Here is a 27,059-nt window from a genome sequence, read left to right as displayed (position 1 = left end):
AAGAGTGAAAGCGTGGCTCTTCTGATTAGGGGGACAGCACGCTGGCAGTAATGTGTTCAGAGATCTGAGTGGAAAAACCTCCAAACAGACCCCTCAGATGAAGGTGTCTGCAGATGTTTATAACAGAATCATATCGCACCTTCATTCCATGGTTTGTTTGTTTTTTTTTCAGCCTTATTTTGACCTTTTTTCCTGAAAGAGATTCTTATAAGTTTGGAAAAGCAGCCAGTGCAACAAAGTTAAATCACTTAATGCTGGAACCCTTCTGGTCACTGTGAAAAAACCACAACATCCAGTGACAGACGGGAGACTCGCAGCATGACAGGAGCCTGACTGACTAAAGAGAACTGAAAATCAAAGACATAGAAACGCTTGACATGTGGACACAAACGTGCAGCATTTTGACTCATGTCAGTTTTGGCATGAGATGCCACTCAAGTAGGAAGTACCCAGGTAAACTTAATGACTTCTGATGACCTACTTTTTTGACTTATCTATTTTATAAAAACAGATGCTTGATGCCAACTGATCATGGAACAAATTACAACTTGTTCGATTTGCGTCCGATTCCAAAATCATTCAGAAACAATAAGCTGCTTAAAGGACATTTTATACATTTCCCATGGATAAAATCTCATGTATTACTACGAATGCTAACTATATCATGTGAACATCATTTCCCTCTACCACCTATTTTGACTTTCTAATAAAGCATGTAGATCCAAACACTGACCAACAGAAAACAATGTAGTTGCCTTTTCTAGTAGGTCTAAACCAATCAATCAATCAATCAATCAATCAATCAATCAATGTCAGGGCACTCAAGGTCACCTCACAACACACATAAACAATGGTAAAAAGGACTCAACAATATAAATGCAATAAATTCAGAAATCAGGGAGCTGGAAGCTGGGGTGACAAAACTAAATAAATCGAATTAGCCCAAGACTGTGTTATTACACATAACCATATAAAAAGGGCTATTATAGATTACACCATAGTACAGACGTGAGATACTGAGATAGTCCTGCGAATGGCTTCAACTCCTTTAATCATTCAAGTGTCTCACTGTGGGTAGAAGCCCAGTGTGTGACTAATATTTGCCGAAGGGTTAAAATCTATTTTGATGATATCAATTGAAAACATTTTTGTAAAATTTCAAAACTGCTTTCATGGTTTCATGATATTAAAATACTGCTATCAATATTTCAAAAATATATGGCCATACACAGACTGATTAGTCCAAACACTGATACCACTGACAGGTTTTCTTTTGAATATAATAACAAACATCCAGTAATAACCTGCCCATAGAATTATAATGTCAGATTGTGCTTCAACCTGTTTGAGGGAGGAGATGATCAACTATTATTCTACCATCTATTTTTATGAGTAAAAATCTCTATTCAAAATTTCAAATGAAATTAAAGCAGAGAAATACCTGATATGCAACTGACTTATCAAAAGTGAAGTTGCCTACACGCTACATGATATTTGTGGATTCCAGTGTTTGGGAACATTCAGTCCTCCAACACTTGATCTCTGCTAGGTTTTCTGTGCCAAATCAATATTACTGAAACATATTTTTATGTCACATTCTGACAGTATTTGACCAGGAAACCTTGTAGCCCTTCAGACTACCGTCTATCCATCTACTGTATCTGATCATCCGTCTATCCATCCTGTTGTGGCCCCTTTAAGAACATCCTGGGTGTGGAGAAAGGGGAAGTTTTTTGTGAGGCGGTAGCCAGTTGGTTACGTTCCATTCCGCTTTATTCCGTTGGGATACGAATGATGTTTAGGGCTACAAACAAATTTTCTTTCATAATTCCCCAGCTCAGTTTATTGACTATAAGTTATTGATTTTGGCAAGCAAGAGCTGATTTCAAATCAAAGTACAAAACCGGAAAGAGGATTACTGCCAGTGTGAAACATTTCGGAATGGGACGCGGCCAAAGGGATACTAGCCGCTCTTCTAAAAAGGACGCTGAAACAAGGAAAAAGTGGTCAAGCGGACCAGGATACGAGTAAAATACTGCTGAAACAGCTGCACGGACGAGGGAAAGAGGGAAGTGAAGTCACGTCGTGCCTCCTTGTGCTTACAGCTCGTCATTTGAGACCAGCGGCGGCCGCAGGCTCCCACGGACGACATGGTTCCCTCAGTCCGGAGCCGATGAGAGTGGAGTCCCCTCGCCTCTACGTAGGCTGCGTGCCTCAGTGAATCAAACTCAGTGTCTCTATTGTCTGAAAACCTGTTGTCCCGACGATGGGGCATCCTCCTCTGGAGTTCAGTGACTGCTACCTGGACAGCCCGGACTTCAGAGAGACGCTCAAGTGTTATGAACTGGAGCTGGAGAGAACCAGCAAATTTCTGAAGGAGTTGATAAAAGATGGCAATAGTGTCATCACAGCTATCAGGGGTGAGTAAATCCAGCTGATCTTTTACGTTGGTAAATGCATGTGATTATTGCGGTGGTGTGATGAGATGTTCAGGGGCCTTCAGGATCAATGTGGGCTGGTGGGAGAGGCGCTCAGGGAGGTGCTAGTGCTCCCCTGTGACTACACCTACTTTAATATGCCATGAATCTGGTACAGATGTCCAAACAGCACCCAGCTATCTCCCCCGTAGAGCTGAACCAGACCAACTGATAGTATGGAGTCCAGCCAGGGACAGCTGCACACAGATGCATAGATTTGGGTCAGTGTGGCACCCATCAGGGGGACACTGTTGGTTTTGTTGCCGCTGTCCAAACCACCAGCACAGACTTTTCACCTCGAAAACAAACTGTCATTGTAGGTGCTGCAGAGCTGGTGAGTGGTCTGCTTTCAGTTTAGATAGTGCTACTTGTTATTGACTGCACCAAGAGTTCAAATGTCACATTTTAATCCAGTTTACAATCTATTTTAAATGCTAACTCTGACTACCACCTGCAAATGCAAAATCATTTTTAGGGGATTGACCGCTAATGTTTTCCAGCACTGATGCCAGTTATTAGTAAGTCAAGGAGGCCGATAACCAGCTTGTACTGTCAATATGCAGTTGATGTAAATGTTACACAACACAAGCCTGGATAGAAATGTACATGTGTTTACTGGAAAGTTTATTTATGAACAATTAGTTTTAAAAAATGTGCATGAAGTGTAGATTTTGAACATATAAATAACTCCTACAACACAAATTTTTGATAATAGCAATAATAATAAGTTTGATTTGCACAGTGTCTTTCTAAACAACTGAGGATGCTTTACAAGGAACAGCAACAACAATCAGCAGTCCCCCTGCAGGCATTCACTGAACTGGATGAAACAATAAAACTGTCAAATGAAATCTTACACACGTTTGAACTATTCCCCCCCCCCCCCCTTTTTAATACAGTGCTAAGTTAAACAAAAAAAAAGCCAGCCAAACCAATAATTGGTCATTTGTATTATTTCTGTGTTTTTCCATGCACCAAACAAAAAGCTCTATCAAGGCATGGAAAAACAACAATAAACAGAAATGGCTGAAGGGGAAAAACATGTCAGATGGATTAAAAAAATGGAAAGAAGTTCAATTAGAAAAAAGGAGGATTTAAAATATGACACTTCATCAGTGAGCCAAGCTCCTCGGGCAAACCTGCTCAGTATTGATCTAACTGGTTCTGTTTTGTTTGCTTAATAGAAGTCAGACATAGCGGGGATATTCTGTTGACCACATACTGGCTGCTGCTGTAGCTGCTGAATCCTGCTATGAATGTCTTATGCACTAGCAACTTTCCTTCCATTGGGGGGGAAAAAACAGAGTGGAACTAAAAGGACTTTCAGAGAGCACAGACCTCTGCCAAGGCCAACAGCCCGCTGGAACCAAACTTAAATCAGGATCTGCGCTACAGCCCACACATTAATAAATATTATCACTCTATCATCAGAGCCACATTCAAAAGTGTTTTTTTTTTTTTAAACACTTATGTTCTTCCAGGCTATTCATTGGCGGTACAGAAGTTTTCGCAGACTCTCAGTGTGTTCCAGTTTGACTTCATCGGTGACTCCCTGACGGACGATGAGATTAACATCGGTAAGATGATCCAGATGCTGCGAAACACAACTCAGAGCTGTGATGACTGACTGATTTGTGGTGTGTTGATGTCTCAGTCCAGCAGAACCTCCACCACAGGGGGAAGCAGTCATAAATCAGGGATGCGCGATAATGGATTTTTTTTTCCATATATTTTTTACCACCGATGTGGCCTCTAGCTGATAGCAACTGAGGTGGATATTGTGTGTATTAACACAAATTTAATGATATTTACCTTTTTATACCCACTGAAAACACATGTAAACATTGAGAATTTGATAAAAAGTCTTTTTCTTCTTTATTTTTATAACATTGGGAAAAGCCTATAAATTCAATGCATATTTTAACAGATAATGACCAAAGAAGAACCCCTAGCAAAACACCACCACAAAATGACCAATGTCACCGGCTGAGTGCGTGAGTTGAGATTATAGGAATCTATTGGAGGATGTCGTAAATTATGCCACACAAAAAAGGCATTACATCTCAATGTATGTATTGTGAAGAAATGTAGTTGAACCGTACGTGAATTAGACCTCACGTGATGTATCAACGTGTTCAAAGAGTGAGTCACCATGGCAACTCCTTGTAAAGTCTTGAAACACTTGGTGCAGAACAATGAATTAGCAACTACTGCGAAACAGATTTCAACTGATGATTCCAAACGTAGTAAGAGAATTTCAAAAGTTAGGTCATGGTTGTTGCTATGGTTACGTTATTTACTGTGAGGGGATGATCGTGTTCTTGACTTGGAAAGCTTTGGTTTGAAACAGGAATGGAACAGCGGTCTCATCGTGGCTAAATCTGCTGTTGTGATCAGTTTATGGATCAGTGACGTCACTCCCATATCTGCTGAATGAGTTCGGATGCCATCAGGACGCCATGTTGGATTCGATCTTTACTTTTTTGCAGCCCCTCAATAATTCCTCTCAATTTGAATGTGTTGAGTGAAGGAAGAAAATGGTTCAAGGGAAACTGAATCATCTGGCTTGAAGCTTATTAACACACAACAGATTGATGTTCATTATGAAAAAGTCGCTGGAGATATCATCGCTTATGTTTTACCGCTTTATTCAACCCTCCCAAGTGTCAGAAAGTCTTTGTGTTTCCCTCCTCAGCTCAGTCGTTCCAGGAGTTCGCTGGACTCCTGCAGGAAGTGGAGCACGACAGGATGATGCTGGTGGGTTATCAGCTTCCTCCACCCCATCCTATCAGACCCTCATTAGATATTACAAACACATCCTGTTCCAGTCTGACCAAAAGAATAATCACACATAAAAGCGCTAATTTGTTTCTTTTAATTGAATCGAATGGTTCTCAAGACCGAGCCTGTTGGCAGCTGTTTGGGGGAATTGCCTTTGTTGTTTATTACTCTCACTTCCTTTATTGGTTTTTCTTGTTCCCTGTTCATGGTCCTATGTTACCGTTGGTTTGATACACTTGATTCATTTTCATCACACTTTCCTCTCTTGATAAACCAGATAACCTCAGAGGCCATAAAGGGTTTTCATCCTCCGGCTTTATGCTGACACACACGTTACAAGTCAAAGCATTGAAGTGTGTCTGTGTGTTAGTTTGTTGTAGTTCCTGTTAGACTTGGTTTTCTGCATACAAATCTAAATTTAACACAGGACGTTGTCAGTTCATTGGAGCCTGAATGTGATATGAACAATGATGAAAATGACTCTGTCAAGCTCACGCACAACATTTTATGTATTTATTTAAACACAAACTGCAATTTGAATGGACTTTTATTAGTATAGACATACTTACTTCAAAGCATTTTGCAGCATGTTTCTGCAACTTCATCAAACAGCTCAGTGTGTTTGTTTATGAGTGTGTTCTACAAATGGAAATCGCAGCGTGTGTGTCAGTGGGTGTTTCTGCATTTTATTTTGAACATCTGCTCCATGTTTCACTGTTCAGGTTCAGAACGCTTCAGACCTGCTCATCAAGCCTTTGGAGAAGTTCAGGAAGGAGCAAATAGGAGTAACAAAAGTGAGTTTTGGAGTGATTCTGTATAGAAATGTGAGTGTTCTGCATCACTCTACAATTCTACAATTCTACAATTTCATTAAGCAGACGCTTTTGTCCAAAGCGACGTACAATAACAAGCAAGAATTTAGACTGGAGGGAAAGCCTTAGTAAGTACGACAAAGTGCTTCAAGTGTGATTGGCTGCAGGTGCTGCCATCTAGTGGCAGTTTTCTTGTGTGTTTTTTGTTTTTTTTATGTATTATAACCACAACTGACCACAACCGATAATTCAGCATCAACAATATCTTTCAACATTCAACACGTTCAATATTCAACATTGTCAATGCTAAATATTGACTAAGAGCTGGGTCTTAAACCTTCTGACTCACTCTACCCCTGAAGACAAAGAGGAGAAGGGTCAGATTTAGGTGTTGTGTTTCCTGAACTGTTGAGTCTTCAAATGTCTCTTAAAGGTGGAAAGGGACTCTGTGGATCGTATGGAGTTTGGTTGTTCATTCCACCATTTGGGAACAACAGAGGAGAAGAGTCTAGTTAGAGAATTAGAGCCATGCGGGGCTGGGAGCACCAGCCGTCTCTCACAGGCAGTGCGTAGCTGGCAAGAGGGAGTGTAGACCTGGATGAGGGATTACAGATAGGCAGGAGCCGTTCTTTTCACTGTTTTGTAAGCCAGAAGAAGAGCTTTGAATTTGATTCGAGCTGCCACCGGAAGCCAGTGAAGAGACATTAACAGCGGGTGGATGTGGAGTTTTTGGCAAGTTAAAGACCAGATGTGCTGCTGCATTCTAGATCATCTGCAGAGGTTTAAATGTACATGCAGGGTGGCATGCTAGGAGAGAGTGTTGCAGTAGTCGATGCGTGAAATCACAAGGGCCTGTACCAGAAGCTGTGTGGCTTGTTGTGTCAGGTAGGGTCTGATGCTCCTGATGTTGTAGAGGGCATATTGACAAGACCGAGCAATCGAGGTCGCATGTACCTGAAATGTCAGCTGGTCATCAATCCTGACACCCAGATTTCTGGCAGGGTTTGTGGGCACGAGTTGATTTAAATCGAGCAGAACACTGATCTGTGGTTGAACGGAGGGACATGCTGGAAAGGCAATGAGCTCAGTTTTGGGCAGATTTAGTAGAAGATGGCATTCCTTCATTTATGTGGACAGTCACGACGCTCTGAAGGATCAACCTTTGTGGTAGGACTTGAATCACAACGGGACAGATCCTGAGATGCCGAGTTCAGAGAGTGTGGAGAGGAGAATTTGATGGTTCACATTGTCAAAGGCAGCAGAAGGTCCAGCAGCAGTAGGACAGAGGATTCTCTGACTGACAGGAGCGCAGTTTCAGTGGAATGGTTCTTCTGCAGCTGCTCAGAAACTTGGTTGAAGACTACGCTAGAGTATTTTGGACATGAATGGCAGAAGTGAGACCGGCTGTAATTCCCAACCTGGGCTGGGTTGAGATTGGGATCATTGTGTACAGCAAACATCTCCTTAGCAGTCAGTGACATGGCCATACGCTTCTGTCCCTATACAGTAATTGTTCTATTCGATTTAAAAAAAAAATAAACTGTCACATTTCATTTCTTGATTATTTTCCTCCTTAAACTTCCTCACAAATAAATGCAGAACAGCAACTTCCACCTCTTTACTTGTGAACTCTCCCTTTTGCATCATATCAACCCTAATCCCATTTCCACTGAAGATCATTTATGTGGAGAATTGTTGAGACACGGTGGTTCCTGACATTACCAAATATCAGTTGCATAGTGTGTGCCATCACATCGTTCACGCCTATGTCCCCCCTTAAGCTGCACACTCAAAAATAGAGGCGTTAGTGTCTATGTAAGAGAGTACAAATGTCTTGAAAGACAGTTATGTTCCTAAAAAGTTCAATTCTGCTCTCATAAAGTCTAAAATTCTGTTTTTGTTGTAAAAAGACCCACCAAGATGCTATAATCAGCTTCTCCAGTATTCGTGGATATCTTTAACTATTAAAAAGCAAATTTGCAGAAAGAAAAGGAGTTTTCCAGCAGGTCCTCAACTAAGGTGACCCGCCTGCATGCACAAGCAGCCAATCAGTGTCCGCAACAGATGACGCTGACGCTCATCACAACAGAAATATTTCATGACTCATCTCCTGTTCTTTACTTAGGAATCGCACGTCTTTGCTCCTGTAGCGTTTGCTCTCCTGATGGTGGATGCACCACCTTGATGAGTTTTTTTTTATACTGTTTGTGTTGATATTACCGTGGTTTGTTTGGGACTGTGAAGTTGAGGTGATACTGTGATACTCGTTAACTACAAGTCTGGGTGATTCAGAGAAATTCCGTTTATGAGCAAGACCATTACCCTGGGAACAGGCTGCAGAGTTTACCTAGGGTTTTCTATATTTCACATGGAACTAACTCTTATTTGACAGTAAGCAGAAACCAGCAGATATTGTCAAAACACTGGGATCAGATCGAATTACTGACTCCACATGAGGAAGTGGAAGCAGAAGTAGGGAAGCTTGAGAAGTTACTGCACTTCACAAACTACCATCATTCATGGAAATAGAAGATCTCTTTCCAACAAGATTCATAAGCTAATAGTGGGGGCTTCACTGCAGTGAGGCAAGGAAAACTGCAAAGAACCGATTCTGATCAAGATCCTGTCTTCTACATAAGGAAGCCTTTTAATGCACAGTGTGACTGCGTTGGGATCTCATCCGTCTGACCACATCTGGACATTGTCTTGCTCGTATTGTGCTATTTTAATTTTTCAGCTAACAGTTTCAATCTTCAAGCTGTGCGCTCAGCCAGATTAACATTTCAGACTATTCTTTGGTTTATTTTTCCCCTCTAAAATGTCTTGGCCAGTACATGTTGTGGTCAGAATTCCTCAGAACTCACATTTATGGAATCTTTGTCCAAAAGAAATAAAAATGAACAACATCCCACATTATCAAATGTTTTGAATGCTCAAATATCAATATCTGCGTCAACAATCAACTCAAAATAAAACTCCTATGGAGCTCAGACAGCAGAGGCCACAGTAGTCTTTTAAGCGATGTTTGTCTTTCAGTCAAGCTATTCCTTTTATTCATAGCATAAATTTTGACAAAAACATCTCTCCTGCAGGAAAAGAAAAAGAAATTTGAGAAAGAGAGTGAAAAGTATTACTCCCAGCTAGACAAGCACCTGAATCTTTCTGCAAAGAAGAAAGAGAGTCAACTTCAAGAGGTCGGGGGAAGTATTTTTTCATCAATTTTGACTTAAAATACAGAATTGAGAAATAATATTCAAACTACGTCAATTGTGCACCACAGGCTGATGAACTAGTGGGTAAAGAGCGAGTGAACTTCTACGAGTCGTCAGTGGAATACGTCTACCAGATCCATCAGGTGCAGGACAAGAAGAAGTTTGATGTGGTGGAGCCTGTGAGTGCTGTGGTGTGCCACTCTTCCTCTTTGCTGCCACACATTTGTAACGAGAACATAGTAATTCATGTGTTTAATATGGCAGCGGTTACTCCCCTCAGCAGCGGTCATAAATCTGTGATTCATGCTGTGCTTGGGGCAGGTGCTGGCATTCCTTCACAGCATTCTAACTCTCAACAACCTGACGGTGGAGATGACACAGGACTTCATGCCCTACAAACAAGAGCTGCAGCTCAGCTTGCAGAACGTAAGTGGAATTAATGGAAATGATCGGTGCTGTTAGTCAGAGTTAATGTTCTTTAAATTCGTTTTCCAAGTTTTATCTGATTTCCTGCAGACAAGAAACCACTATGAGAGCACTCGAGAGGAGATGGAGGACCTGATGAAGCGGATGAAACACCCATCTCAGATCTGTAAAATGCACAGTTTTCTTCCAATGGAGGGTTATCTGTACTGTCAGGAGAAGTGTAAGTGTGCTACATGTTGACACATGAGCTTGATACTTGTACAAGCTTGTATAAATGCCAGTTCTGACGTCTTGTTTTGCTCCCCTCATCTCATGCCATTAGGGGCTTTGGGTGTGTCATGGGTGAAATACTACTGCAAGTATCATAAAGAGGGAAAACAGCTGGTCATGGTACCATGTGAGCAGAAGCCTGCAACTAAACAGGTGCTCCATTGAAAATAGATGATTATTATTATTATTATTATTCGTCTGCATGCTCGTCGTCCCTGTAATGACCGCTCTCCATTTCCGTCTCTTTCCCTGCAGGGCCCTACGCAAATGACACTGAAATCCTGCATCCGCCGGAAGACTGAATCCATAGACAAGCGCTTTTGTTTTGACGTGGAAATTATCGAGAGGTTAGTGCAACTTAGTGATGAGACTGGAAAGCCTTGTGGGATAAACAGGTTGAGGCGGCGAGGTGAACAGGTGGTTTTACAAGGACACAGTGTGAGGGCTAAATGGACTGTAGCCCAAACAATTCCTTGAGCAACAGACTTGTGCTGGAAACAGATGGCTAAACCAGTGATTTCAAGGGAAGGAACACAGCAAGCTCATATTTATATAAACAGGCCATTCGGGACAAAGTCACACTCGAGCCATGGGCTGCTCTGTCATATTTAGGGGTTCGTTACTTGAAATCGGTGGAAATAGTTGAAAGTCAGCAGGGGGCTTTTAAAGGATTAAAAGCTGCTTGAATAATTCACCAGGAAGCACATGAAAGTGTAAGCAAACGTTGTGCAACTAAGTTGAGCGGGTGTGTGTGAAGCCAACAACAACATAATGGAGGAGTCTGCTGTTTGATAAACTGAAGGTGGCAGTGCTGCCTTGTGTAGGAGATGGTGTTGGCAGCCCAGGATGTTCAAGGCAAGCATCTGTCTGAGTGCAGCACCTGGTGCTGACCTCGTGGCCTTTCCAGAGAAGAGAGAGAATGAATGAATAACAACGTGTCTCTGCTGGTGTTTTCTTTTTTTTTTGGATGTTCCTTTTTATTGGTTTCCTCTGTACACAACAGATAACCATAGACACTCCTACTTTCACCCCCAGCTTCCCTCTTCCAGAGCAGGGCCATTTAAACATTATAAAGAGACAAAAAAAGAAAGATACCTGCCCACACACACACACACACACAAACAAAAACTGGAGGGTAAAAGTTAGAATAGTATGTACATGAAAAACAACATGATAATAAAATCCAACCCCACTTCCAATCATTGCTAATTATAATACTAATAATCGTTCCCTCCCAAGTGTTAATGTCCCAGTATTCTACAGCAGTTCTCCTCCAAATAAGAAGAAATCCCCAGATGGATGCTATACCCCATCTTGTCAGCCCCCACTTGGTGCTAGATCCAGGTCCACTAGATCCAGGCACACCGGATCCACATCCACTAGACCCAGAAGCACCAGATCCACTTGGATGACACAAGCACTGACAGCATCACTGATTACCGTCAGTGCCTGCACACCAGCACATCCTGATCAACAACATGCACCCACGCACGTATTTTCTACAACCGGTGTGCTGCAGTGGTGGGGGAGGTCAGTATAGATCAGCTGGCTCATTAGCTGCTTCATTTGTCTAGTTTTGGTGTGCTGCTATCAAAGGAAGACAACACCGATGTGTCAAACCATTTTTAAATGGTCTCAAACAAAAGAGTAGAATTTGAGCAAGTACACGCGCTCTTTACTTAAGTAGAAGTACCAATTATGTGTAAACAAAGAAAGCAGGTTTTTGTTTTTTTGTTTTTTTTTTTACACAAGTTAGAGTGTAAAAGGTACAACAGAAATCTACGCAACATAGCTCTTTGGAGGATACGTCTGCTGTCTCTTTTTGTGCAAAAAGAACTTAATCTCCCATCACTGTATAATGTAATTCAGAATATTACATGAATCTAACTATAATTGTTTTTAAATTTTTAAATTTCTCTCTCTCTCTCTCTCTCTCTCTCTCTCTCTCTCTCTCTCTCTCTCTCTCTCTCTCTCTCTCTCTCTCTCTCTCTCTCTCTCTCTCTCTCTCTCTCTCCTGTAGGCTCCTGTAGATAATGTTATATTTTGAAGTTGCTGAAAAGTTATTTCATAATCTTGTGGTTGGTTGCAGTTGGCAGTTTTAAAGCGGTGGCACAGTTGTCGCAGTTAACAATTAATTCAAGAGCCTCCAAGCTGTAATATCTGGCACCGGAGTCGGTTGTTTCTTCAGTAGACAGATTACAATAGTGGATTTTCATCATCTCTTCTTTTTCATCTCCCTCACTTCCACATGGGATTTAATCATTCACTTCCAAATATTACATGGCCGCCTAATTGTCCTGTCTTTTAATTTGTTTTTTTGCTTGGAAATCTACATGAACCATGATGTGTAAAAGCCCAGAAAAAGTTTTAAAAAAATGTTACACAAGGGTTAGATACTCTATTGATGCATTTGTAGACTGAATAATTTAATTGGAGCCATCACCTCTTTAATGACATTTGTTACTGTTTCCATAGAAACACACCTGTCACTTTCCAGGCTCTGTCGGAGGGCGACAGGAAGTTGTGGATGGAGGCCATGGATGGAAAAGAACCTGTGAGTTTATTATTATTTTATTGTTATAGATCATCTCATCTACTGTTACTCTCCTGCTGAAAAACTGCCAAAAAATTGCTAATGACAAATGAAGACAGCCACTATGGGGCTGATACAGCTGACACATATCTCTCCCTACACCGGTTTCTCCTCGTCACTCCTTCATATAAGACTCTTAACCCAGGTGTTTTTTATTAAATTTAAAAAAGGCAGGTAGTTAAAGCTGCTGTTGCATGGTTTAGTTTTTCTTTTGAACACGCAACAACTACCAAGATGTCGTTTGCAGGTTCTAATTGGATTTGCACCTAATTAAATGTGTTTTATCTTACATTATTTATGAAGCCTCACATCTTGCATGGGAGATGACAAAGTAGTCGGTAGCGAAAGCAATCAAAGATGTGTGACTGACTGAAGAGAGCTTGTTAGGCCCTTTATTCCATCATTGTACAACTAAGTGGCACCTGCTACTTCTTAATAGCTTCTTATGTCATGGCTGAATTAACTTCTTTAGTGTTTTTGTTTTTTTTTTTGTCATAAGCCGCAGTTCAGCAGTTTTGACGTGTTAAATTAATTAATTGCCTCAAGAGCTAAATGCTTGCTTAATGTAAGACATTTTTAACTCGTCTTGTAGTTGCTGCAATGAACGTTTTTGCCGTTCTCCTCAAATCTCTTCCACATCAGACAGTTGACCTTCTGCAGTCATGTGAGGAGTCGTCCAGAATTTTGAACAAAACAAATAAATGGTCAATGCCACAGGATGGGGGAGGCAGAAGTAAAAAAAAAAAGAGAAGTCACACTTCACTGTGCCCTTTTCCTGTGCAACTTCCCCACTGACTTCTGTATCACTTCAAAATTACACAAGCAATTTTCCACCCACTTAGTCCAAATATTCAGAAGCAAATATTCATGCCAAGTCTGCAGCTTTTAGTGCACACAATGAGCAACTCTGTGCTGGATTCTGTTACATTGAGTCTGTTGAGTTCATTACTAGGGATGCTGATAGCTGATATCAGTCAGATATTGTGTCAAAAAGCTGGATTTGACATTAGAGGAAAAGGGAGGATCTATTCAACATAATTCTATCTTATTGTATTGCACTTGGCCACAAATCAGACTGCTGGAGAGCCATAGGCATCCTTTTAAGAGGAGACGGTGAGGAGGGGCACAGCAGTTTTGATGCATTTCTCACCTTTAATTACTCATTTAGCATTTTGATAATAATATAAATTATGGACATATATAGATAGAGATCCTTAATTTCTCTTATTATTAAAATGCTAAATGAGCAATCTTCAGCTGCACTTTCTAAACCTACAAGCGCCCCAAAAGGGCTATGATCCTGTCATCATACGTGTCAACTCAGAGCAAACAGAGGATGGTCATAAGTCAGTCCTGTATGGAATCATGGGAGTGCCATAAAAAAAAAAGTGCATCTATAAAAGAACAACATAAATTTTGAAACATCAAGAAAAATAAAATGAGAGATAAATGTCAGAATATCAAGAAATATTTTAGGCATTTTTTTATATACATCGATATTATTTTTTCCATACAGTCACTCCTGAGGTTTCCCATTGAGGCTCAGGAAAAGTGGTTTGGAAAAGATGATAGTAGGGATGCAGCCTCTCTCTGGCAGAGGAAGAGAAGTAGACATGCCATGGATGCACACTGGGAATGTGGTTTGAAAGGAAGTGCAGGATTTCCTTCCTCTGTGTGTGCGCTGCTATTATCTGGTCATCAGCTGACTAGTTTCTAGATGCAGAGAAGAAAGCCTCCCCTGATGATTTATGATCAGCTGATAAAACCACAGCTCTCTTTTCTTTGGTGTTTTACCAAACACTTGATTGACATTTCATTTGAATTTTATTTTGAATTTATCGTATTGTAAAAACACTCGTTGTATTGCTTTGAGTAATGAGCCAGAATCCTGCCTCTTGTGTTCACCTCAGCGATGAACAACTGTGTTTTGATAGCTTTGTCTATCAAACAATGAGTAATCATTTGTGTTTCATGAAAATAAAAATGTCACTGGACATTTTTATTGACCACTCAGGAGTTGTTTCGAGGACCTTGGCGGAGGTCTGTGCACTACACTTCTGGTGATTTATATACTCCTTTTACACTGCCACATATATTTTCCTTTTATTTTATGGAGTTATTCCTTTTTTATGGCACTCTTTTGACTCTGTACTCTTGTGAAATTAAAAACCCAACCTCATCAGCTTTCTCTTAAGGCAAAACACTACATTACATTCCCTGATAATTGAGTTGAAACGCAAGTCTCTGTTTTAGCAAATGTGTCTCATCCTCTAACCAAGTTGTGGTTGACGTGCATATGAATTAGCCAAGATGACAAACTCTGATTTTACACATATAGACCGCCCCTTGCACACTTCCCACTGAAAGTTTATGAGGTATTTTGGCTAGTCTACGGCATAAGGAAAAGTGCCTGCTGTGTCTCTCCAAACTCCTCCGAGTGATTGGATATTTTGGCAATGGATTTTAAAGCTACTGAAATGAAATCAAACATTCAAGTATTGTTGGAAAAACAAAGCCCTTGGCTACGGTATTCTCATTAACAATACAGGGCTGGATCAAAACTCTCAGTGAATACGCAGATATATCCAATCTATTTCACTTGGATGTTTTCTACTCTCGAGTCTGAAACTTCAGTGGAAGGGTGTTAATGGTTATATTTCACTCCTCGCCCACCTGTGACAACAAACATTGGCCATTTTACAAGACCTGTAAACAAGACTCTACTGTCTCCAGCTGTTCTGTAGCAGACCTTTAGTAAGAACCCCAACCGAATGGGAGAAAGTGGGAAAAGAAGGTAGTTTTGAACTAAAAAGCACCATGTGTGAGAGTGTGTGACTCTTCTTTGAGGTAGATGTTCCTACTGATACCTGCAATGATATATCTATTAAAAACACATGGATTTTGATATTTAAAGTTTCCCAAATTTCTCCCTAGAGGGACTGAAGTAGTTTCAGTTTTTGATTATATTTGGGGAACACTTTTCCACTAAATCCATCCATCCATCCATCCACCCATCTCCACCTTGTCATCTTCAAGTCTTTTTGTCTCTTTGTCAGTTTTGAAAAAGCTGGACACATAAATTAGGCTGGTATAGTCCTCTGCAAGAATTTTCCGTTTATCTGTCCTCACTTTTCCTTTGACATTTTTTCATTTCAGATTTATCATTCCCCAATTCACAAGCAAGCCGAAAGTAAGTCAGACAGTAGTTTTGTTATAAGATCTGCAAGGACACAGCAATACTTCCACGTCTCCCTCCTTCAACCATGTCACCGAATTTTTGCTCACTACTGCTTTTCTTATTCTAACAGTGGAACTGAACGAGACCGGATTCAGATTTGTGCGAAAGTGCATCAATTACGTTGAAACCAAAGGTGAGCGCTCGGATGTGCATCGCTGCTATCTTGAGTTGTACCTCTCCGTCCCATTCCCTGAGGGGCACATAGTTGAGTCAAAGCTTTTATTTGATTCCTTTCATTAGGAAAAATCCTGTTATTACAATAGCCTGTAATAATAATAATCTCGCTGTGCTTGAACAGCATTATTCCACGAGTTTAAGGTTTGTGTCAGTCTTGAAGAATTATTTCTCCCTCCGTAAAAAAGCATTTCAATCTTGTCTTGTTGGAAGATGTAACCATATAATCTAAGAGTCACAATTTGTTTTTCCAGCTATTCATCTTACAGGGGTGAAATTAAGTGCTTAAGTCATAAGCTTGTAATTTGACTCATGATCCAAGAGTGGAACATTGTTCAAACTCTTAAGTGGTTAAATGAAGCATCCATAATCAGGAAAGAACATCTGTATATTTCTTGGGGTTGATGCAATCTCTGAAGACAAGCATGTGGTACATTTCCATTGCTCTACATCCACCCAGGTTACACTCCTTGTCTTTTTACACCTCCCACCTCTCCTCTTTGCAGGAGTCGCTCAAGAGGGAGTGTACAGAACAGTTGGCAGCAACATCCAAGTGCAGAAGCTTTTAAATGCCTTCTTTGGTAAGAAAATAAGCCTGCGAACCTGCACTACATCTGCCCATTCATTGAGCTTCCCTCAGTTCAGCTGGCCTACCTGACTGTGCGCCATAACAGGTTCTGCAACATTGGTGAAAATATTAACAGGTGACTCATAGCACACCAGCTCTGCTCAAAGGAGGCTAGCATCTATATTTGTAGAATAACAGAGAAGGGGTCAGATGCACTGGGAGAAAATAATCACCCTACACTGCAGTTCAGCTCAGTGAAGCTTTTATGTTTAGTTTAATTGTTTTGACTCACTCGCTCTTGGAGCCTAATTATAGGCAGCAACAGGAAATGTGTTTCTGAAAAACAGACAAATCTACTGTGTGGTTCTGTGACATACAGAAAAAAAGTTGATGACCTGCTGGTGAAATATGTGGGATATTTAGCAGTAAAGGGGCTCTCTGGACCTGATAAAGATTAAAAACGGAGTTATAGGATAGTGAATGTTGGACCAGGGTTCATCAGGTGGATACAAACACAACAAGTCAGTCAAGTTGAGTTTCCTCATGTGCATATTACAACAAAAGTTATCTCATTACACTTGCCAAAAAGAGCATGTAAATAGATATATTCTTTAAGTTATTAAGCCATCGCAGTAGTTACAAAAACAGCTTTTTAACAAACAGAAACATGGAGCAGGCTCGGGCTCTGCATGGGCGGTCATATGCTCTGACCAGTCGGGGTGAGGAAAAGAGGCAGCAACACAGATAGAGAGAGACAGTACTCTGTGCTGGATCCGTGGATCTATTTTTTTCAGTGTAACAGATCATCAACACAGACAGTTTGCCACCTTGTCAGTCAAAATACCTCATGTGATTTCAGCGTTGTTAAATAAACTTAATGGTCTCCCTCGGTAGATCCCTCAAACCCAGGAGATGTGGATCTCCACAGCAGCGACTGGGACATAAAAACCATCACAAGTGCATTGAAGTTTTATCTCAGGTATGTTTGTGTGTGTTGAAGATACGCATGGATTAAAAAAAAAAGCCTGACTTTTGGTAATAAAATCTTTATTTTATCTGTAATCTACATTTAAATTCCATCAGAGTACGATTGATTGTTCTCAGCCTGATTGTCCTTCAGGTTTATGTGCAGATCGACATCCAGATGCACATTTAAAAAGCTATTTGCTGCAATAACGAACACAACTTTGTCCAGGGTCGAGGTGCTCTGATAGCCTCCTACTGTAGTTGTGTAACAAATGAGTGCTGATGTTGTCTCTCCTGTTTGATGTGGTGAGATGTAATGCACCACGCTCTTGTGCATGCTTATGAGCAGATTTATTTATCTGCAGGAGTCTCTCTGAACCTCTGATGACCTACAGCCTCCACAGAGACCTCATGTGTGCTGCAAGTAAGACACATTTTGGAAATTCACCTTCTCTGGGATATGTGGGTATCATATTTACACCATTTAAATTTAAAGGCGTGCTACAAAATTCCCCTCAGAGAATTTTAAATGTTACAAACATTTGGATACCCAACCCACTCACCTGCAAGCAAACTACCGAGAAACATTGTTTTTTTTTTTGAAGTGCACATGTTTTGGTAAGAGGAAAAAGATAATAGGACATATGCTTGTGTGGTTACTTATGTTGCAGTTAGATACAGTTTTCTCAGATGACGAGAAAAAGAGTCTGTTGCCTTGTGCGATTCAAGGGTAGCTGCATACAAATCACAAATCTCAGATCACACTTTTAGATTTTGAAGAGCTGCAACTGGAAAGTATGATACACATCTAAAATGCTGGATGCATTTGAGCATCAGTGCACAAGCTCCAAGTTCAGCAGACCAGTCTGGATGACTCCAAAGGAAATCTGACACTCTCTCTCACTCTCGCTCTCTCTCGCTCTCTCTCTCTCTCTCTCGCTCTCTCTCTCTCTCTCTCTCTCTCTCGCTCTCTCTCATATACACACATTATTGTAAAACTGAGACTTGGAGTTTAATAGCGACAGCCTCATTCTGTCAGGATGTTGCAGTAGGTCTTTCAGACAAGCAGTGGCGTCACTTTCCTGAAACCAACGGTCATCTGTTGAACGGGCCTTGTTTTGGAGACCTTCTTTTGTTGTTCACATGCTTGTGCTTTACACAGCTGTGCCACAGCACCAGCATTGTGAGTGACATTGTAATTATGTAATAAAAACACATGGAAAACAGTTCTGTCCCTATTTCAAATGGTCATGGAAAGATTTCTGGATTCTGGGTTTCCTGATATCATCCATGTGGCCTGATATTTATCTTTCCTCCATTTCTAACATGAGCGATTTCTTTGTGTTTTAGAGTCAGATAATCTGGACTTTCGACTAAGTGAAATTCATTCTCTTACCTACAAACTGCCAGAGAAGAATCAGGAGATGCTGGAGATGCTTATTAAACATTTGGTTGTGTAAGTATGATCACACTCAGTGTATTTTTTCTTTTGATCATTTCAAATTGTTCTTCCACATTCCACCTTTTTACGGCCCCAGCCGTTTTTTTTCCCCCCTGTTTGTGTGGATGACGTGTGAGTGTGGGTGTGGTGTGATTATGGTAACGAATTGGATGAGTGGAAGCAGGTGGGAGCGTGTGATTGGCCGAGGAGGAGGAGCACGCAGCCAATCGAGAAGCCTTAAAAGGAGCCATCCTCCAGCACGCCGACTGAATTCAGAAGACAGCGCCCCGGTGCTCCATTTGCAAACAGCCTTCGTCTCGCGTTTTGCCTAACTCTGTGAACCTCGCGTGTGTTTTCTTTCTGTTTAGTGCCCTCTGCGTATGTGACGCGTGTGTTTGGTTTCAAGGAGTCCGTTTTGAGTTATTTTCTTTTTTGTTGTTGTTGAACAGCTGTACATGTGATTGTCCCTGTTATCATCGGCTCTAGTAGTCCGCTTTTAGTTTCCTTTGTGTGCCTGTTTTGTTTCATTGATTTCGTTTTTGTATTATCCGCGCCTGTGAGGCCCGTGTGCTCACCCAATTAGTTAAGTTTTGTAATAAAATCCTTCCTTTATTTTCCAACCTTGAACATCTTGGGAAGTTTCCTTTGTTACCCCTGAACCCTGAGAGCGGGGTGTAACACACCTCCATTCCATATGCTTTTAACAGGACCCCTGCTGTAAAGGGCTGAGACAATGTGCCACTGCTCCTCAAGACGGTTTGGCTATGTTTAACCCCACCAACTTGTTTTTTTTTGTGAACAGTGTGTGCAGTCACAGTGAAGAAAATCTCATGACACCCTCAAACATGGCTGTTATCTTTGGACCCACTCTGATGAGGGCAAAGGAGGAGACTGTTGCAGCCATGTTGGACATCAAGTTCCAAAATATTGTTGTTGAGATTCTGATAGAGGACCACAGAAAGGTAAATTATCACAGGTTGTAATCTTTGTTCAATATGGGGGGGGGGAGACATTTCGAGATGGTCATTCACATGCTGCCTTGCTGAGAGATAGAGGGTAATATTGATGTTATTCAAGGGTGCTGGCAGGCATATTGAGTTATTGCTGCATTCTCAGGTTAGCTAATTTGAGTCTTCATGCTAAACTAAGTCAGCTCGCTGGTGAATTTCATTTCTTTGTGGACGCTCAAACTAGCCATTGTAGGGGCCCTATTAAGCAATCTGTTGTTGTCTGCAGTTGGCGGATGGCGCTTTGTGTGCGCTATGTGATTGGGTTGGGGCGTGATCTACCTCATTTGGTATTTAAAGGGCATGTAATCAGAGCGCCAGAGTTAGGGTGGCTATTTGGCAACCGAAGGGTTGTTGGGTCAATCCTCACTTCCCCCGGTGACCATGTCCAAGTATCCTTGAGCAAGATACTGAATCCCTAATTGCTCCTGATGGCCCTGTGACAGACTGACGACCCGTCCAGGGCGACCCCACCTCTCGCCCAAAGTCAGATGGGATAGGCTCCAGCCCCCTGCCTCCCCGTGACCCTTAACAGATAAGCGGTGTAGCAAGAAAATGGATGGATGGCTGGATGGAAGATTAATCAGAGCACACGGCATAAGCAGGCAGCGATGTGACACCCAATTGTGTATGTGTGTTTCGGGCATGACATCCTTCAAATAAATCAGATTGTCTCCTGTCATTCCCTTTAGAGACTAACTTGCACCAGGACTTGGTGTGTTGCTATTTCAGTGGCTCACACATTTGAACACATTTGAGAATTTAGTGCTTCTCATCTGAAGAATCAGACCTCCTCATGCACCAGGGGAAGGCACGTGAACACGTCTTAGATAGCACTTAACACATAACGCCATTGATCAAAAACCAGCCTCTACTTGGTCTATGGCACAAATGTTTTCTGATGATCCAAAATGGCAACGTGCCATGGTTGTGCCAGAACACACCTCATTAACATGCTTGGTGGAGCCCAAGTGCAATTGTGAAGGTTAGGGTGCTTGTTGTGAATACGTTATTTGTGCTGGCCTGACACTAGCAACGATGCTTGTGCTCAACCAAGCGCCAGCTTTCACCACACTTAGAATTGTTGTAATGCTAAGCTGCGTTAGCCTGCTGATAAATTCTGTAACCTCTGGACTTTCATGCTAGCTGTTCTAAGTTTCTGTGCTAAACTAAGTGAGCCTGCTGGTGAATGTTGTTACCTTAGGATTCTCAGGCTAGCTGTCTCCAGTCTTCTGGCTAAGATAATTTAGACAGCAAATGGCAATAGCTTCTTATTAAACACAGTCCATATATGTGACTTGTTTTAATTTTCTCCTGCTGTTTTCATGTATATAATTAAATGTGTACATAACAGGCTTTATGCAGCTGAAATAGTGGTAAACTATATCGTACAATTTCTTGTGATTGCAGATCTTCAGTAATATGCCAGAAGATAGCACCGCCCCACCTGTCCCTCCTCCCCGGATAACCCCGAGAAAGCGGCAACCCATCACAATCTCCAAGCGGCCACCTCGTGTTTACCAAGCTCTTAGTCACGACCACTTCCAGCACACAGAGAGTAATTATCATCCTCCCGAGCCCTGACTCTCGTCATCCTCCTCGCCATTATCCCATCCTGCCTGTGCTGAATGTACCATGCAGGATTTTTTTTTTTTAATGATTTGAAAAATTTCCTGAAAGGCCTGAACCACAACACAACAGTAATTTTGTGTCCAGTGATTAGTTGTTTTTTTTTTTACATTCAGGAATATGGAATGGATTCCTCTGTCTGTTACTTATATATTGCAACAGTAGACAGACAGGCAACAGTTTACGTTCAGATAAATTTACAGATTTTGCACTTCTTAATCTCGCAGTCGATTTTTCCAGTGCTTGAGGTTAAACCATGTAATTTTTGGTTTGTTTGCACCCCTGGGTACACGGGTGTGAGTCAGTCCTCTCATCCACTGTGGCCAAGGAATTTGGAGCACCTGAAGCTTGTTCTCCTTGCATTCTTTGTTATTCAGCCGTTCTTTTTGTTGCAGCCAAAATGACGAACTCTGTGTAAATGATCCAAACCTCATGAGTATGTGTTGAATTAATGAATGAATGGTTTTGTTATATGTGACCGTCACGGCTGTACTCGCATGATTATTTTACTTTGAACGTACTTCGTGTGGATAAATTTTTGGGGGTCAGGATTTTCATGAACTGTCACGTCATCTTTCTGTCATAGACGGCCAGAACGACAGCTCTATCACAGAAGGCGAAGTCCCAACAAGCCCCGTCCCCCTGCAACGGACCAAACCTGCAAACTTTGCTCCAATTGTTCCGAGAGAACCCCCGCCGAGACAAGCGTTGCTGCCCAGACCAGCCAACCGTCAGGACAGACTCGCAGACCCTGAGGTTGTAAAGCTAGACGATACAAAGCAAAAACCAGATTCTTCTTTAGTGGCAAATGGGGAGTCTGGAGTCTATGTGAGCCGGGTTCCATCGTTCCAGAGCAGACGACCACCTCCAAAGGGCGCATCCTCCAACAAAGAAGGTAGGGTGTAGCTCCTGAAATAGTTTGTCTGTCTGCTAAACCTTCTTCCACTTTGAAACACCGGGATGTGGAGGAACTCTTTGTTTCTGTTGTGGTGATAGTGGTGCCAGTGGTTCTCCAAGTGACAATTTATGGCTGCAGTGTGCTGTTGCTTGATTTTTACATTTGCCTCAGGAGGTTAGTGGTCATCTGGAATAGATTTTCCATCCAGCGGTTCCCTCTATAAACAAATAAAGGCTTTTAGTGTGACTAGTTTAGTTAAACATCATTGCTGAGGCATTTTACACCAACATTAAATCAAATTACCGATATGGCTGCACCAGCGCTGAGTTTTAGCTGAGCTTTTATTTTGTTTTGGAATTATGGGATTTGGTGCTGATTTGATGAGCTGTTTAATGAATTAAACCAGTTCCTAAGACAGTGTTGTGGTTGGTGCCATCTTTGTCAGCGATTGTTCGAATAACAGCAGATTGCAGGGATGTATGCATATGTTTCCTAATGCTCACTTCTCCTTAAATGAGTTTTCCATTTGCAACTTGAGTGAAAATTCCCTAAATCCAGCCTTCTTTGTTGTTGTTTTCCAGATTGTGATGGTCCCGCCAAATCAAGACCCACAGAGAAACCTGCCATTTGTAGACCTCCCGTCAGGCCTCCAGAACCTCCTTCCAGACTCCCCGCTCCACAAAAGACCCAGACTGCTGCCAGCAGCGATGCAACACCTACATCCTAGTAAGTGCTACTCAGAGATGCAAAAGTCTGTAACCACTGTATTTGGATACTTTTTAGCTTTGCAAACGCAGGGTCCAGATGTCCACTAAATATTTAAGTGTTGCGTCTGCAGTCGTAGTTAAACACGGGTTCACTAAAATCACCAGGTTTTATTGTTGAATAGCAGTAGCAAAACTTCAGAGCAAGCCATGCAGCAGTCGTCCGAATATTTCACCCTGAACTTCAAATGTCCTCCTGATGTTAATTCTCCAGGGACCATGAATGTCTAATGAGGTTTCTTAAAAATCCATCCACATGTATCTGTTCAGATGTTTTAGTCGGGAACCCTGAATCCCAAAGTGGGGGGGGGTGAACAGTATGCCAAAATAAATTGTAGTATCCTCTCAAATTCCTCCATCACAAATAAACCCGAGTTTAATGTTTTTCCCATCTGCACTCTGCACCGACCTTCTCCTTCTGTTCCTCTGGTCGACTCTGACCCTGTAACTGGAAGCTTCCTAGAACTCGCCAATAACAAGCAGAGGAAGGTAGTGGGTGGTAGTTGGGATATTTATTTGACAGAAAAATAAAATGAAAAATACAAGAAAACCAACTTGAATGCAATAACATTTAAAAAGGCTAAGTTCCATTTTTTTTACAATGTGCTTTTCTTCATTTAATGTTGTGAGACAGCTGTTAAAGACGATCCTTTCTGCTTCTGTAGACAAATCTGAAACTCAGTCGTCAACAGGAATTAGAAAGTCGTCATATTTACTGTTGCACCCCTAAAAACTTGAGGAATTTCGTTTGAAGAAGATGAATCATGTATTGATCTGCACCCGCATATCTTTGTCATTTTTTCCCTTCAGCGTTGCGTCTAAAACAAAGTTTTTCGAGAACGCCTCTCGACAAGTTGGCAGGTACGTAAACGCCGTCGTCTGTGTACGTTTCTGTGAGCGGGGTCACGTGCAGTCTGTGCATTCTCAGAAAATCAGAGTGCAAAACCACTGGAAGGGTAGACATTTGTAAGTGAATCGTGACTGAATATATGTTATTAGAAAAAACGTACTACTGAAGATAGCTTCAGCCAGGTAGTTCATGTGTTGCATTGCGGTTATTTTCTTACTTGAGGTCTTTTCCTTTTCACGTGACCGCTGTCGAAGCATCATTTTGCTCTAAACAGTCCAAATGTTGGAAGATCGTTCCGGGGGATTGTACAGAGTACGAACATGCAAAGACAAATGCTGATGGCTTCAAACAAATTAGATCTGTTTGGGGTTTTTTTACTGATATTGTAGTAATAATGAATACCAGGCTGTCTGACGCAGCAGTACTTTGTTGTACATCACATTGCGGTGGCAGTCAGTGGGGGGGCTGGAGGTTGAGATGAAGTAAATGATGGATTTAGAATGAATTTATTTCTCTTTTCTAATTTAGTCCACCAGCTTCTCCTTCATCTTCAGCAGTGACAAATAAAAAAGAGGTGAGATAAACAGTCATTTTCCAATATTTTCTCTGAATCTGTCACAGATTGTCATAGTTCATAAAAATGTTTTTGTGTTGATGCATACAAATGTGTTCCCTTTGATCCTTTAGAAAGACTTATTTGTTTCTTTCTCCCAGAATTCTAGTTAAAGGGACTCGGACCGCATCGTGTGGCCCGTGCTGCGTCACCGCGAGTGCGCTCCTGATCCGACTGGATAACGGGAGACTTGTCGCTCCATGGAGCTGTTTGGAATTGTGTTGAAAGGCAACACAGCAGCAACGTGACGTTTGAATGTGTACAGAAAAAAAACAAACAATAAAAACTGGCTCAGTGTTTCAACATTTTTTCCAAAGTTAGGATAAATTAGAAGTACTTATTCCCATGGTTGACTTTCTGTCCAATCATATTAGTTGTTTTACAGTATTAAGTAGTTCCAGTGATTTCTGGCCACTTTAATTACGGAGAACTAACTGCTATAATTTGTTCTGAAGGTGCACTTATGCTTCTTTTTGTCAAAATTCTTAAAAGTTAAACTTTGGTTGTTTTTTTTTTTTTGCAGCGTGAAATAGAACTTCCTCAAAACTAATTAATTCAAATTAACTTAGCCAATTTAATTCCTAATTACTTTAAAAAAAATATTTGTCTAAATATTAATCTTCTTAAATGGGCCATTTAATGGATATGGTTGGATTTGATGATTTTAAATAAAACAACAGGTAGATTTCAGTTTTTAAAAAAAACATGCAAATGTGAGAAAATGCCGTTTGTTGCAGCTGTCAAGAAGCCAACAAGTTCACTATCGTTGGTCTGCTGAGAAAAAAAACAGAATATTTGATCAAAATTTCACTCAGGTAGTTCAGTTAAGATACAGTTTGTCGCTTTATGAGGCATTAAAAAGTATTTTACTCTGAAGAAAATTCAGCTTGTGTTTTGAACAGAAGATGTTCCTGGCTGGGAGTTCCAGAGACGGATCCTCTAGTGTACTTTCCGTTAGTGGTAAGCTAATGTTTGTAGGTCAGCGAGTACTGGAGAGTCCTGAAAGTTTAACTGAATGTTTTCCTCCTCACATGCGAGGTCAAATAGGAAACAAAAAATAATTGTTACATTGTGTGAAAGTAACACTCAAGTGTTTAGTTTGTCTTAAAAGGATTTGTATGTTTTATTATTTTGCTTTTTTTTTTTTGATAGCTCAGCCTGGACGGTGTGCTTGTCGTCCGGTTCTTTTTTGTTTTGAAAAAAATAAACGTGAATTGTTCTTGACTTGACTCAGGAATATTTGGATGGAGGAGATTTGTCGATTTCTGTCTATTGTACATTTGTACAGTGTATTGTATCATTGGGCGGCATGGCTCGGGCAGAGTGGCCATCTAGCAACCGAAGGGTTGCTGGTTCGATCCTCGACCCCGGTGACCATGTCGAAGTGTCCTTGAGCAAGATACTGGACCCATAATTGCTCCTGATGAGTAGGTTGGTGCCTTGCATGGTTGCCTCCACCATCAGTGTGTGAGTGTGTGTGTGAATAAGATGACACTGTAAAGCGCTTTGAGTGCCGCTGGGGTAGAAAAGCGCTATATAAAATGAGTCCATTTACCATTTACACCCAGTTGATTTTGCAACACACTACGTTGACTGTTGGTACATGAGATCCCGTTCACGGACACTTATTTTTGTGGACTGTCTCTGTAAATCGGGTGCTTCCAAAAGGTAGTCGTGCTTTCATAAGCAGTTGTGTGACAGCTTGAGTCCTCACAAGTTTAGGATGCAGAAGAAAACCAAGGGTGTCAGGTTAAGTGAAACTCTGCTGGCTCACAAAAAGTACAATGGGTGAAGAAGACGGCGGAGAATTTATTTGAAATGACACAAATGTGGAAAAATTAAGTTTCATAGAATTTGAATTCCACGGAACTGCAAATGTCTGATAGGAAATTTAGTTTCACGTTAGTTCTTCCACTTTTTACACGATAATAACAGTGCTCACGTTCAGGAAGCGTCTCAACTTAACACCCTGCAATTCAGGCCGATGTGAACGTCAGTCACGGTCTGATTGTTAAGTTTTAACATTTTACTGCACAAATTTTAACATTGTCTGAAGACTGAATGGAAGCTACATTGTCAGTACCAAATGTCAAGGCAACCATCCCATAATACAGCAGTGTGCTGTCTCTGCTGAGCAGCAGCAGTCCCTGCTGGTAGGAAGAGGTAAAGTACTGGAGGCTGGTATATGTACTTCCCGTGTTCGTGTGAGAATTAGCAGAGTACCACACTGAAATGTTTGAACACACTCCCAAGAGACTTGTAGTTGTAATCTGACATGCTTTGACTTTATGATTGATCTCTGGTGACTCAGTCTGGACCCGCAGTAGTTATGTACACGTT

General features: G+C 41.3%; 1 protein-coding gene across 1 annotated transcript; it reads left to right on the top strand.

The window, feature by feature from the left end:
* Positions 1 to 1,746: 1,746 nt before the first annotated feature.
* Positions 1,747 to 27,059, top strand: ophn1 (oligophrenin 1). The gene is made up of 24 exons (XM_086226484.1): positions 1,747 to 2,420; positions 3,959 to 4,054; positions 5,173 to 5,234; positions 5,981 to 6,052; positions 9,163 to 9,264; positions 9,351 to 9,461; positions 9,604 to 9,708; positions 9,799 to 9,928; positions 10,031 to 10,131; positions 10,234 to 10,325; positions 12,454 to 12,532; positions 15,728 to 15,761; positions 15,880 to 15,942; positions 16,490 to 16,564; positions 17,446 to 17,530; positions 17,883 to 17,941; positions 18,868 to 18,973; positions 19,761 to 19,920; positions 21,376 to 21,523; positions 22,181 to 22,489; positions 23,074 to 23,218; positions 24,067 to 24,117; positions 24,635 to 24,680; positions 24,821 to 27,059. The coding sequence occupies exons 1-24, from the start codon at positions 2,267 to 2,269 to the stop codon at positions 24,830 to 24,832; spliced, it is 2,397 nt and encodes a 798-aa protein (XP_086082610.1). The 5' UTR covers positions 1,747 to 2,266; the 3' UTR covers positions 24,833 to 27,059.

This window comes from Aulostomus chinensis, chromosome 15, assembly GCF_037954235.1.
Source record: "Aulostomus chinensis isolate RoL2024-O1b breed Wild chromosome 15, RoL_Achi_v1.0, whole genome shotgun sequence".
NCBI lineage: Eukaryota > Metazoa > Chordata > Actinopteri > Syngnathiformes > Aulostomidae > Aulostomus > Aulostomus chinensis.
This window is presented reverse-complemented; position numbering and strand designations above follow the sequence as displayed.

Bases quoted from the DNA above. Each gene is read 5' to 3' on its own strand.
- ophn1 (XM_086226484.1), top strand. From the start codon at position 2,267: ATGGGGCATCCTCCTCTGGAGTTCAGTGACTGCTACCTGGACAGCCCG. The intron at 12,533-15,727 runs GTGAGTTTATTA...TTTTCATTTCAG, and splicing joins CCATGGATGGAAAAGAACCT to ATTTATCATTCCCCAATTCA. The intron at 23,219-24,066 runs GTAAGTGCTACT...TTTTCCCTTCAG, and splicing joins GATGCAACACCTACATCCTA to CGTTGCGTCTAAAACAAAGT.